Below are 12658 nucleotides of genomic sequence, written 5' to 3'. Positions count from 1 at the left end.
TTTCTATCCCTGCCTATGGCTCTCTTCCTCTTTTAATTGGCTCCTCTGTGGGGTCCATCCCACCCCCATGCTGTCTCCCAGGCTGCCAAACTCCCCATGTCCATCATCATCATCGGCGTGGGCCAGGCGGAGTTTGACGGTGAGTCCAGTCACCCTTCCCTCCTTTCTCATCTTGTCCTGCAAACTTTCCCCAGAGGCTCCAGGCCCCTGGAAGCCAGGACACTTCCCAAAAGTGAGTGAGATCTCTCACTTGAGTGTGTGTATGACTGTCTGGTGAGCGTGCAGGGCGTGAGGGTGCGCTTGTTTGCTCAGGGAGGGGTGTGTCAGAGTGTACGCCCCACACCCACATCCCAAGGCTGTGTGGGGAGGAGGCGCTGAGTCATTCCTCCTTCATTCTACCTTGGGAGCCCGGGTGAGGCAGGACCACTGGGCTAGAAGTCACTGGTTGGGCTCCTCCTGTCTCAGGCCTCAGTTTCATCATCTGTAACATGGGGGATGAGTCTTTGGTCTCTGCTCTGGATTGGCCTGGGATTGGAGGACAGTCTACTGTCCTAGAAATCCTGAATCCCCACCATTTATCCCGCCATACCCCACACAGCCATGGTGGAACTGGATGGTGACGACGTGCGGATCTCCTCACGAGGGAAGCTGGCCGAACGGGACATCGTGCAGGTGAAGCCAAGACCCTGACTGCCCACAGGAAATGCAAGAGCCCCACTTGTTGTTGTTAAGTGCCCTTGATTTCAACTCACAGTGACCCTGTATAGGGCTTCCAAGGAGTGGCTGGTGGATTTGAACCACTGACCTAGCAGTTAGCAGCCCAAGACTTACCTTACGGTGCCAACCACACCTCCAGCCAGGCTTATCTCTTTGTGGGGGGGTCCTGGAGGGAGGCACTGGGAACCCATGGACACTATGACGGGAACAAGGGTCAGTCCTCGGGTCACACTTCTCTCTGGGCTGCCCTCCTTCCTGTCGCGCCACCTAACATGGACTCCTCATCCCCCCTCACATTGCTGGCACCTCCTTTCTGATTCCTGCCTGCCCTCCCTAGCCCTCCAGGCCTCCCAGGTCTCATGAACCTTCTCTGGTTTTCTGCCTGGCTGCCTGCCTCATGAGATGGCAAACACCTTGTAGGTAGAGCAGGTGTCTTCGGCGTTGTTGCAGCCTCCTCTCCGAGAGAGAATCCATGTCTTAGCATCCTCTCCTAGGATACAAACGTAATGAAAGCTTTGTCCTCTAGGAAATTCTGTCAAACCTGAATGCAGAATGTACCCTCCACAAGCACATCTCTCATTTCATCTCATGCAGATTGCGTCCTTAGTGTTTAGGAGATGCGGAATCAAAAAAGCATGGACTTTCTCCATACTCTCCTGATTAAAAGAAGTAGTGGGGAGTGGGGGGGGTGGGGAGGATGAAGACAAGTGACAGGAAATTAGCAAGGGCAGAATGGGGTCACCCCAGGAGGAAACCAGAGGGGCTTGGTTTTGGATTAGCCCTAGAGAGGAAAGAGGTGATGCCAGGGCCAAAAAAGGGTGGAGAAAACCCTGAAAGCATCGTGTCCCTGATTCATTCAACAATCTTTCCGGAGCACCTCCTAAGTGTCAAGCCCTGTGTTTGGTGCCAGGACTGAAGTGATGAGGAGTCTGGCTCAGTGGAGGTGGAGCAGGTGCTCAATATTGCATTTCTACACAAATAACAGTGTTTGAACTGCACAACCCCCTTGAGCTAGTCCCATGCTCTGTATGTGCCTTATATGCGTAGTGTGCACATTATTTACATGAGCACGTTATATGCAGAAAATAAGGTGAATATTCATTGAATGACGGAATGAATGGTGATTCTGACCTCAGAGAATTCACTGTGGGGGTTGGGGTGAAGTTGGGGTGAGGACATGAGGTTTTCAGGACTAGGGTCAGAGACCAGCCCTAACCCTGCCTCCTCACCCCCACCCCCCACCCCAGTTTGTGCCCTTCCGAGACTACGTGGATCGCACCGGCAACCACGTGCTGAGCATGGCGCGCCTGGCCCGAGATGTGCTGGCCGAGATCCCAGACCAGCTGGTGTCCTACATGAAGGCACAGGGCATCCGCCCGCGTCCCCCACCTGGACCCCCAGCCGGTTCACCCCAACAGTCCCCAGCCCACACACCCCCTGCCTCCCCGCTGCACACCCACATCTAAACCTGCTCTCCAGGCAATGGGCTGGGATCTGGGGGACGGGGCCAGTCAGACAGTGGGCAGGGTCCTGGACCCCAGCTCCTGCCCTGCCCAGCCCAGCTCTGGGAGGCGGTCTGGGCCTCACTCTGGCCCTGGTCCTGGGAGTTAGGTGTACAGGGGGGCAGTGTGCAGGAGGCTCAGCATCCCTGCTCTGCCCTTCTTCCCCTGACTCCGAGTTCTAGCCCAGCCAGGAAGGTGTGAAGAGCATTGGTGGGGGCTCCCCTCAGCCTACCCTAGGCGATCTTGTCTGCTCACCTGTAGTAGACAGCCTGGGCTGGCCACCCTCCTCCATCCCCAGCCCTCACCTGTGACGTCTAATCCTTTCCCCCACCCCACCCCACTCTCTACCTTGTGTCCTATTGGAGTGAGCCTCATGAAGCTAGCTGCTTGCAGAAATGCCTGAACATGTGACCCTTTCCAGGGACACTTGCATGCAGTGGGAGCCCTGAGAGAGGCTGTGATGGTGGGCTTGTGGGCCACGTGCCAGGCCAGCTCCTCTGGTGCCACTGAAGCCCTGTAGGATGATAATTCTAGACACATAGAGCCACAGGCTTCTTCCTGGTGTGGACGCACAGGCCCCTTCCACAGAGGACTCCCAGCTGCAGGTTCAGAGGCTGCCCAGGGCCCCTGGTACCCACCTTTCTGCTACCCACCTGCAGGTCTGGAAAGGGAGCAACCCAACCCTGGTGCTCCTACACTGTCCCTCCTCTCTGAGCAGCCTCCATTCCACGGGGATGGGAGACAGGAGTCCTAGGTTTAAGTTTTGCCTTCACCCACTCCCTGCTGAAGTAAGGTCTTTCTGCCTTCTGGGCCTCAGTTTCCACATCTGTATGGTGAGAGGGTTGACCAGATGGTCTCAGCTTTTCCTTCAGCTCTCACATCCTGAGGGTCCATTCATCCCATGCCTAGCTCCCTCCTTCCTCGATCTCAGACCTCATCAATGTGATCTCTCTTTACCCCAGGTCATCTTGCCCCAGGGTCACCTTGTCCTCTACCCTGCCCTCTCACCTCAAACACATCCCAGTTCTGAACCTAAGCCTTTGCCCTTCTGGTGGGAAAGGATGGGCAGGTGAACTCACCCTTGGGCTCACCCAGCCACCCAGCCTTTGCCCACGCAGGGAGCAGGACATGCATGCCAGCCTCTCCTGCCGCATGGGGCTTCTCAGCCCACTGAACCCTGCCCTTCCCTCGCCTGGGTGGAGACCAGGCCCCACCCTATCTGATGCTCCACACTGCTTCTCCCCTTGTCATGCATGAAGGTGGTGTTTCTACTCTGTCTGGTCCTGTGCCCGTCTCTGAGACTGTTTCTGTGTGGAATTTGCCTTAAACTGAAGTAAATATGTTTCTTTTACTAAAGTCCCCTGTTTTCCTTTTGCCTGTGAAAAAGAACACAGGTGTTGCTGTTTGATGAAGAATGCTTTTTCCCTCCCTCTTTTCTTTCTACTCTTTTCTTCAACAAGGATTTACTGAGCAGCTATTTTATATCAGGTTCTGTGGTAGACACTGGGGATGCAGCAGAGAACAAACAGGCCTGTCTCCACAGAGAGCTGACAGTAAACACAAATGGGAAGAAACACAGTAAGCACATAAGTACACCAGTAAACAACATGATTGCAGGTAATGGATACAAGTTACAAAGAAAGCAAGGTTGTTTGAACTGCAAGGGTCAGTGATTCAAATCCACTAGTCGCTAGCAATATGAACTGACTTGACATCATTATACAGCAACAAACCTATATATGGAGCCCTCATATGGCACAATAGGATAAGCCCTGGACCGCTAACTGCAAGGTCAGTAGTTCAAACTCACCAGCCACTCCTTGGGAACCCTATACAGGGTCGCTATGAGTTGGAACTGATTCAATGGTACTTAACAACATACCTATATATGCATACACACGCACAAGCCCATCCACACCTATGTCACATACATATCTACCTATGTAACTATTCGCAAATTTTGGGTCATTATTACTGTTGTTGAAGAATTTTGTGTGTTACAGCATTTACCATGGCTGTTCTTTCTGCGTACCTCTCAGTGTCTTCATTTAATTTGGTTACATTGTGCTGCCTTCTCCTGTATTGTGAATTACCTTTACCTTCATCGACTATCAACTAAGTGGTTCTTCTCCCTGGTAACCATCAAAGAATGTTGTGTGTAAACCTATCTGTGTGTAAACCTATTCTTGATACAGAACTTGTATCATACAACATTTGTCATTCTGTGATTGACTTATTTTACTCAGCATAATGCCTTCCAGAGTCATCCATAATAATACTATTATGGATAGTATTATACTATTATGGATAGTATAATACTATTATGGATAGTATACAAACTCACCATATTGTTTATCATTCCATAGTATTCCATTTTATTTATGGACCGCATTTTGTTTATGCAGTTATCCGTTAATGAACACTTAGTTCATCCATTGATAAACACTTAAGGTGTTTCCATCTTTTTGCTTTGGTGAATAATTCCACAATGAACAGGGTGTACTCTTTATTTCTCTAGGACATATGTCTAGGAGAGAGATTGCTGGATCATATAGTATTTCTAGTTCTAACTTTTGAGGAACCGCTATACCATTTTCCATAGTGGTTGTGCCATTTTACTATTCTACCAGCAGTGTATAAGAATCCCAGTCTCCCTGCAACCTCACCAGCTTTGTTGTTTCTGTTTCGTTTTGTTTTTAATTGTGAATTGAGTGATAGTTTACATGGGAGAACATCAGTTTTACACTCATCCTATCGTATTTTGTTTCATTGCAATGATTAAAATCCCTTCCATGCATCATCATTCAACAGTTTTTGCTTCTATTTCCTGTTTTTTTGGACGCACACCAAAACACTCAGGAATATATAGTCATTTAAACAACCAAAGGGCACATTCTACAAGTCTGCCTCTTGGCTGCCAGCACATAGCCAGTTTCTGTTTTTTTGATCAGTGACACTTTTGCAAGGGTGTGAGATGGTATCTCATTGTAGTTTTGAATTGGATCTCTCTAATGGGTAATGTTTGCAAGCATCCCTTCATGTGTTTGTTAGCTGCTTTCTTGGTGGTCTGTTCTTGTCCTTTGCTCATTTTTTTATTGCATTGTTTATCTTTTTGTTGGGTGGTGTTGATATTTTCTATATTTTAGAGATTAGACTCTTATCAGCTATTAAAAAAATTTTTTTTTTCCCTCAAACTTTAGGTTCTCTTGGACTGGTAAGATCTTTGGATGAGCATAGGTATTTAATTTTTAGGAGGTCCCAGTTATCTAGTTATCTTCTGTTGTTTGTACATTTTTAGCTTTGTTTGATACAGTATTTTTTCCCAACAGAATAGAATTTTATCTATGGATTATGTAAAGCAGCTGGCACTATTATACTTATAGAGATACACATACATATTGTCATACTAAAAGATGCTAATATCTGGTTGGTATAACTAGAGGGATTTTTCTTTTCATTTATTCATTTATGCTTATCTTTTTATTTAGTATGATAGTATATATTTTTTGCCATAAATTAGAATACTAGACTTTGGCCTTAAGCTATCTTCCAGACACTTTTTAGTTTTAGGTTTGATTTTTGGGTTCTTTATTTATTTTGAGTTACATGGTCCTGTTTCATTTTTTTGCAGGTGGATATCCAGTTTTTCTAGAACCATTATTTGCTAAAAGAGTGCCTCTTTCTCATTGAATAGACTTTTACCCATTGTCAAAGATCAACTGTCCATAAATCGATGGACTTGCTACTGGTTGTCAATTCTGTTCCATTGGTCTATGTGTTTGTTGTTGTATTGGGACTGGACTGTGTTGGCTACTATGGTAAGTTTCTGGGAGGGAAGTTTGAGTCCTTCTACTTTGTTCTTCAGTATTGCTGTAGTTATTCGGGGCCTCTTTCCATTCATATAAAGTTGGAGATTCATTTTTCCATTGTGCTAAAGATTGTTGTTGGGATTTGGATTAGATTGTGTTATATCTATAGATTACTTTGGGTGGTATTGACATTGTCATAATGTTAAATCATCCAGTCTATGAGCACAATTTATTTTTCCATTTATGTAGTTCTCTTACGTCTTTTTGCAGTAGTGTTTTGTCGTTTTCTTGTGTAAATCTTTTACATCCCTGGTTAGATTTATTCCTAAGTATTTTATCCTTTTGGGGCTACTGTAAGTGGTGTTTTTTTCTTGATTTCCTTGTCAGAGTTCTCCTTTTTAATGCAGAGGAATCTAATTTTTGTATGTTGATCTTGTACACTGCTACTTTGCTGAAACCTTTTATTAGTTCCAGTATGTCTTGTGGAATTTCTGGGATTTTTATACACAAAGCATACCTTGGAGGTACTGTAAGGTTGGTTCCAGACCACCGCAATGAATCAAATATAATAAAGTAAGTCACACAAATGTTTTGATTTCCCAGTGCAAATAAAAGTTATGTCTGCACTCTACTGTAGCCTATTAAGTATGCAGTAGCATTATGGAAGAGTTTGAAACAGTATGAGAATTGCCCGAATGTGCTACCGAGACATGAAGTGAGTGCATGCTGTTGGAAAAATGGCGCCCATAGACTTGCTCGATGTTGGGTTGCCACCAACCTTCAATTTGTCAAAAACCCAATGTCTGTGAAGCACAATAGAACAATGGAAGCTTGTATAGGATCATGTACTCTGCAAATAGGGATCGTTTTTACTTCTTCCTTACCAATTTGGACACCCTTTATTTCGCTTTCTTGCCTTACGGTTCTGGTTAGGACTTACATACAATGTTAAATAGGAGTGGTGATCCTGGGTGTCCTTGTCTCGTACTTGTTCTCATGTGGAATGCTTCTAATGTCACTTCCATTCAGAATGAAGGCACACCTAGTTTTATTGCGCTCTTCTTTATTGTGCTTGGCAGATAGATATTTCACTTTTTACAAATTGAAAGCTTGTGGTAACCCTGAATCGAACAACTCTCTCGGTGCTACTTTTCCAACAGCAAGTGTTCCCTTCATGTTTCGGTGTCACATTTTGGTCACTCTCACAAGATTTCAAAGTCTCACTTTGCCTTTGCCCACTTAATATAGTGTAAACATAACTTTTATATGCACTGGGAAACCAAAGAATTTTTGTGATTTGCTTTATTATGATATTTTCTTTATTGTGGGGATCTGGAACCTACATTATCTCCCAGGTATGCCTGTAATGTTGGCTGTTAATTTCGTATATATACCCTTCATTATGTTGAGGAATTTTTCTTCTCTTCCTATTTTGCTGAGAGTTAATATTCGTTCTGCTGTGCATAAGGTCGCTATGGGTCAGTGCTGACTCGGTGGCACCTAACAACAACAACAACAAATTATCAGGAAAAGATGGTGGATTTTATTCAGTGTGTTTTCTGCATTGACTGAGATGATGATGTGGTTATTTACCTTTGTCTTACTTATGTGGTGAATTATGTTGATTGCTTTTCTGATGCTGACCCACCTTTGCATCTCTGGTATGAATTCCACCTAATTGTAATGTTTTGTTGTTGTTGCTATTGTTGTTTTGATATGCTGTTGAATTCTGTTGGCTCAAATTTTGTTGAGAATTTTTCTGTCTATGTTCATGAGGGATATTCGTCTGTAGTTTTCTTTTTTTGTTTGGAGAAATTGATTTTTTAGATGAGGTGGCCAGAGAGAGCCTTTTCTGAAGAGGTGACGTTGTTAAGTTTCACTGAGTGATTTCTGTCTTAATAGAGATCCTGTGTTAGAGTCCATCCGCCACACAGAGTTTTCTAAATGGTTATCTTTACAGAAGCAGATTGCCAGGTCTGTCTCCCCCAGAGTCGCTGGGTGGGTCCAAGCTGCCAACCTTTTGGTTCACACTTAATGTTTGAGGTGAGAAAATGCTGGTGTCTGGGGAAAGTGTTCCAAGTATAGAGGGACCAGCACGTACAAAGGCCCTGAGGTGGGAAGGGTGCTTGGTGTATTTGAAGGACAGCAAGGAGATGGTGTGATTGGAGTTGAAAGGGAGAGTTGAAATGGGTCAGGGAGGTGAAGGGGCCAGAATGCATGGAAAGAACTTCAGTGGTAGCTTAGTGATTTAATGCTGCTGTAACACAAATACCACAGATAGACAGCTTTAACAAACAGAAATTTATTTTCTCCCAGTTTAGGAGACTAGAAGTCTGAATTCGGGTTGCCAGGTCTAGGGGAAAGCTTTCTGTCTCCGTTGACTCTGGAGAGAGGTCTTTGTCTCTTTCAGCTTCTGCTCTGCTCCTGGATCTTCGTGTGGCTTGACATGCATCTTCCTATATCTCTGCTCTGCTTGTTTGTACAATTGCTTTTATATCTCCAAAGATGTTGACTCAAGATACACCCTACACTAATCATGTCTCCTGCATATAACCAAGACAACCCATTCCAAAATGGGATTATAATCACAGACACAGAAGTTAGGGTTTATAACACATATTTTGGAAGGACATAGTTCAATTCATAACAGATGGCTACTCTGAGCAAAACAGGGAGCCACTGAGGAGGTCAGAGGAGTGTGCAGCATGGTCTGGTTATTCTCTGAAGCAAATGGATCACTTTGTTTAATTTGACCCCTCATTCGTTCATCTCTCAACAAGTATTTACTGAACACTAGTGCCAGTTCCCTAGCACTGGACTGCTAACCTTAAGGTTGGTGGTTCATACCTACCAGCTGGTCCTTGAAAACCCTGTACAGGGTCGGTAAGAGTTGACCACACTTAACAACAGTGTCATATGCTGCTCAAGTGCTGGACACCTTGACTTACACTTAAGTCTGTTCTAGAGTACTGCCCCCTGGGCTGAGCAATGAACCCCTACAATCCTGGGGCACCAAGGCCAAGTCAGTGTGAGGGGCTGGGGTCTGTGGACACTCCCAAAGCAGGCTTTCTGGCCCAACTATGGCTAATTTACAGGCCATGTGCTCATGATGAGCTACAGTCCCTACCTGGCAGGATTACTGTGCAACAGCCAAATGGAATGACGTGCAGGGACGTGCACGTGTGCACAGGACAAGAAATACCTTTGCATCCCTGTGACCATCAGGGACCAGAATCACAGGGAAGAAGAGGGTCTTCTCTTTTTTTTCTGGGCAAGTTTGCTCTCCTATTAAAGCTTCAGGCAGCCAGTTCCATCCTGCGCATCACGAGGAACCCAGTACTAATTATAACAAAGTTTGAGAACTCTTTATTCCCTATGATTTTGTAGTAAATTAGAGCCGATTCACGACTGTCCCTACAATTATGCCAGAGTGCCTGCTGAGTGAGAAAAGGGTGGGGTCACAGTTCGGGAGGAAGGTTTGCCTCACCTTTGGTGCCTGTGGGAAAGTATTGGGAGACAATGTCACCCCAGTAGGGAATTAAGGCTCAGAGCCACTTCCGGGCACCCAGAGCACCTTTGAGTGCTTGACACTAAAGCTTCTGTACTATGTTCTTTCTCAAGGGGTGTCCCACAGACACTAGCTCCACCGCATGAGTTCTGGGAAACAGACTGCTCCAAGCCCCTCCCAGAGAGTTCTAATGGCCTTTAGGGTGTTTAAGGCTCTGACGAATCCTGCCGCCAAGAGACTGGTTTGATTTGATTTAATATAATGTTTCCCAAGGTGGTTTTTAACCATGGGGTTGCTGTGAAAAAGAAAAACAAGAAAGAGTTTAGCAGGTAGTACCATTTACCACGAAGAACATGTGTCTTGGGAATTTCAGGAGAGGAAATCTCTGGCTCCCAGGCCAACCCAGGCTGAGGCATGCTTAAGGCAGAAGTAGGTGATGAAGATAGGGGTTTCTTGAAGGAGATAGGATGGGAGAATGGAGACCTCAAGTTGGACTTTGAAAAGAAGGAAAGGGTCACAAAAGAGCCTGTGTTCCAGACACCAGGGGAAAAGAAAGTACACAGAAGGAAGGAGAGAATCTAGAAACTCCCAGGCCCTGTTGTTGGCTTCATGGTTAACATTGCTTTTGCTCTCTTACTTGACTGAGGGGACAGAATTCGAGGAAGGTGGGCTGAGAAGGGAGAGTTCACTGAAAGGGTCTCCTGGTTTGTGCATATTCCCTCACCTCATTCAACCCCCATTCCTTCAGGATTAAGAACCCCAGATGACTGTCAGCCCCCACATTGTTCTTCTACCCACCTCTCTGCCTTTGGAAGTCCCTCTACCCTCATTCTCTATGCCCCATGCCCACTCCCCTCAAATGCCCCTGAACTAATAAAAATAAAGGCTAATAATAATAATAGTTAGACTCGTACATTACTAAGCACCAGACACTCTTCTAAGTGCCTTAAGTGTGTTAATGAATTCATCTTTAAATAACCTTGTGGGAAGGTATTAGCATCACCCCATTTTTAAGATGAGCAAACAGACCCAGAGAAGTTAAGGGACACAACTAGAAAGTTGTTGTATGCCATTGAGTTGATTCCTACTCTTAGTAACCCTGTGTGGCAGAATAGAACTGCCCCATAGAGTTTCCTAGACTGTCATCTTTATGGAAACAGATTGCTAGATCTTTCTTCTGAAGAGCCACTGTTGTTGTTAAGTGCTGTTGAGTCAGTTCTGACCCATAATGACCCCATATGGGGTTTCCAAGGAGCAGTTGGTGAGTTTGAACCTCTGACTTTGTGGTTCAAACTGACCTTGAGGTCCAGTGCTTATCCTACAGGTCACACCAGAACTCTTGAGTAGATTCAAACCACAGACCTTTTGTTAGCAGCTGAGCACTTAACCATTGCTAGAAATGCAGTGGAGCCTAGAGGTATCTGAGCCTTAAGGTGGTATGAGAGGATTGATGTAGTATCTAAATGGGCAAATCCTAGCTGAGGCAGTAAGTTGCTGTCTGACTTTCCTGGACCACTTGCCCTTTCTAGAGTTCAGTCTTCCCATTGGTAAAATGAAGGGAGTGGAATCTAATATAGGATCTTCCTTCAATCAACCTATCTTCTCAGACCCCTTCCAGACCCCATAGGCCTCCTGGGACCCTGTGAGGGCCAGGCCTGACACTGTCCATCACTACAGCAGCTCCTCCCTCACCCTGGTGATGCCTGGCTACCAGCGGCCTGCAGAAGAGGTTTCTGAGCCCTGCCCGAAAAGGGCGAGAGAGGTAGAAGCAGAGGATGGGACTAACGGCACAATTGGAGTAGGCCAGGATGGTACAGAGGCTGGAGGCCACAAAAGTCCCCTTTGTGTCAGGCAGGCCGCCCACAGCTGCCACATAGCCCAGCACGGAGCAGGGCCCCCACATCAGTATGAAGACCACAAGCACCACGAGGATGAGTCCTGTGTTCTCTTGATGCTCCCGGATGCTCTCTCCAACGGGCCCGTGGGGCTGTGTCCACATGAGCCAGCCTACGTGGCTGAAAGAGCAGCTCAGCCCCAGTACACAGGGCAGGAAGGCCAGGGCTCCCAGAAGGGTGAAGTAGCAAGAGGTCCGAGCAGGGCTCAGGAGCAAGAGGCAGATCCGGTCCTCAGGGCCTCCCACTACCTCCTCCTCCACTACCACCTGCTGGAACAGCCAATTGGGCAGTGATGTAGTGATGCCCAGGACCCACATGGTCCCACAGAGCAGCAGCCGGGGGCCCCAACCAGCTGGAAGGGCCACGTCAGGCCGGGACACAGCCAGGTGGCGCAGGAGAGCCGTGGCCACCATGCTGTAGAAGGTACAGAACATGGTGGCTGTGTTGGCGGCCTGGCTAGTGGTGCAGATGGTGGGACCCAGCCACCAGTCTCGTCGTAGGAAGCTCAGCAACAGCACAGGCACCACGCAGAACAGGAAGAGCAGGTCAGACAGCGTGATGTTCACCATGAGGCTGTTGGTCAGAGCAAGGAGAGGGCGGAGGGCCACGGGACCCCGGCCCAGCACCAGCAGCATGAGCCCATTGACCAGCAGCCCCACCAGCAGGATGAGACCGCAGATCATGGCAAAGCCGAGGCGAAGCAGTTGCTCAGAGGTGGCTGTGAATGTGGTGGTGAGCGTGGTGTTGGGCTCCAGTCCAGGCTCCATCCTCCTGTCTCCAACACACAAGGAAGGAATAGGAACCAGCCCCAGAGCTGCCTCCCGTTTTCCCATGAAAAGAAACCAAATCCAAACCTGTGGCCGTCGAGTCCAAGTCATGGCGACCCTCTGTGTTACAGAATAGAACTGAACTCCATGGGGGTTTTGGGTTGTGATCTTTATGGAAGTAGATCCTCAGGCCCTTCTCCCATGGTGCAAATGGGTGGATTCAAATTGTTGAGTGCAAATCGTTTGGGCGACCCAAGGACCATGTGGAAAAACAAAAGGGAACTTTTCCCATATAAGCCCCCCTCATTTCACAGACTAGGGAGGCCTGGTGGCATTGTGGTCAAGCACTCAGCAGCTAGCTGAGAGGTTGGTAGTTTGAACCCAGAAGGAGCAGCTCTGAGGAAGACAGACCTGGCAATCTATTCCTGTAAAGGTGACAGGGAAAACAACTCCGGGCAGT

General features: G+C 47.0%; 2 protein-coding genes across 2 annotated transcripts in view; one reads left to right on the top strand and one right to left on the bottom strand.

The window, feature by feature from the left end:
* The window catches only part of CPNE5 (copine V), a 114244-nt gene extending 111968 nt beyond the window's left edge, over positions 1 to 2276 (top strand). The window contains exons 19-21 of the mRNA XM_006860415.1: positions 82 to 139; positions 599 to 672; positions 1965 to 2276. Of these exons, the coding sequence (XP_006860477.1) occupies positions 82 to 139; positions 599 to 672; positions 1965 to 2183 (351 nt within the window). The 3' untranslated portion in view covers positions 2184 to 2276. The remainder of the gene's footprint in view (positions 1 to 81; positions 140 to 598; positions 673 to 1964) is intronic.
* Positions 2277 to 9486: 7210 nt separating this feature from the next.
* LOC102836295 (allatostatin-A receptor-like) lies at positions 9487 to 12198 on the bottom strand. Its single transcript, XM_006860573.1, has 2 exons — positions 11229 to 12198; positions 9487 to 9524 (listed from the first exon to the last, which is right to left on the bottom strand). Exons 1-2 carry the CDS (start codon positions 12196 to 12198, stop codon positions 9487 to 9489), a joined length of 1008 nt encoding a protein of 335 aa, XP_006860635.1.
* Positions 12199 to 12658: the final 460 nt, after the last annotated feature.

This window comes from Chrysochloris asiatica, unplaced genomic scaffold (genome assembly GCF_000296735.1).
Source record: "Chrysochloris asiatica unplaced genomic scaffold, ChrAsi1.0 scaffold00038, whole genome shotgun sequence".
NCBI lineage: Eukaryota > Metazoa > Chordata > Mammalia > Afrosoricida > Chrysochloridae > Chrysochloris > Chrysochloris asiatica.
This window is presented reverse-complemented; position numbering and strand designations above follow the sequence as displayed.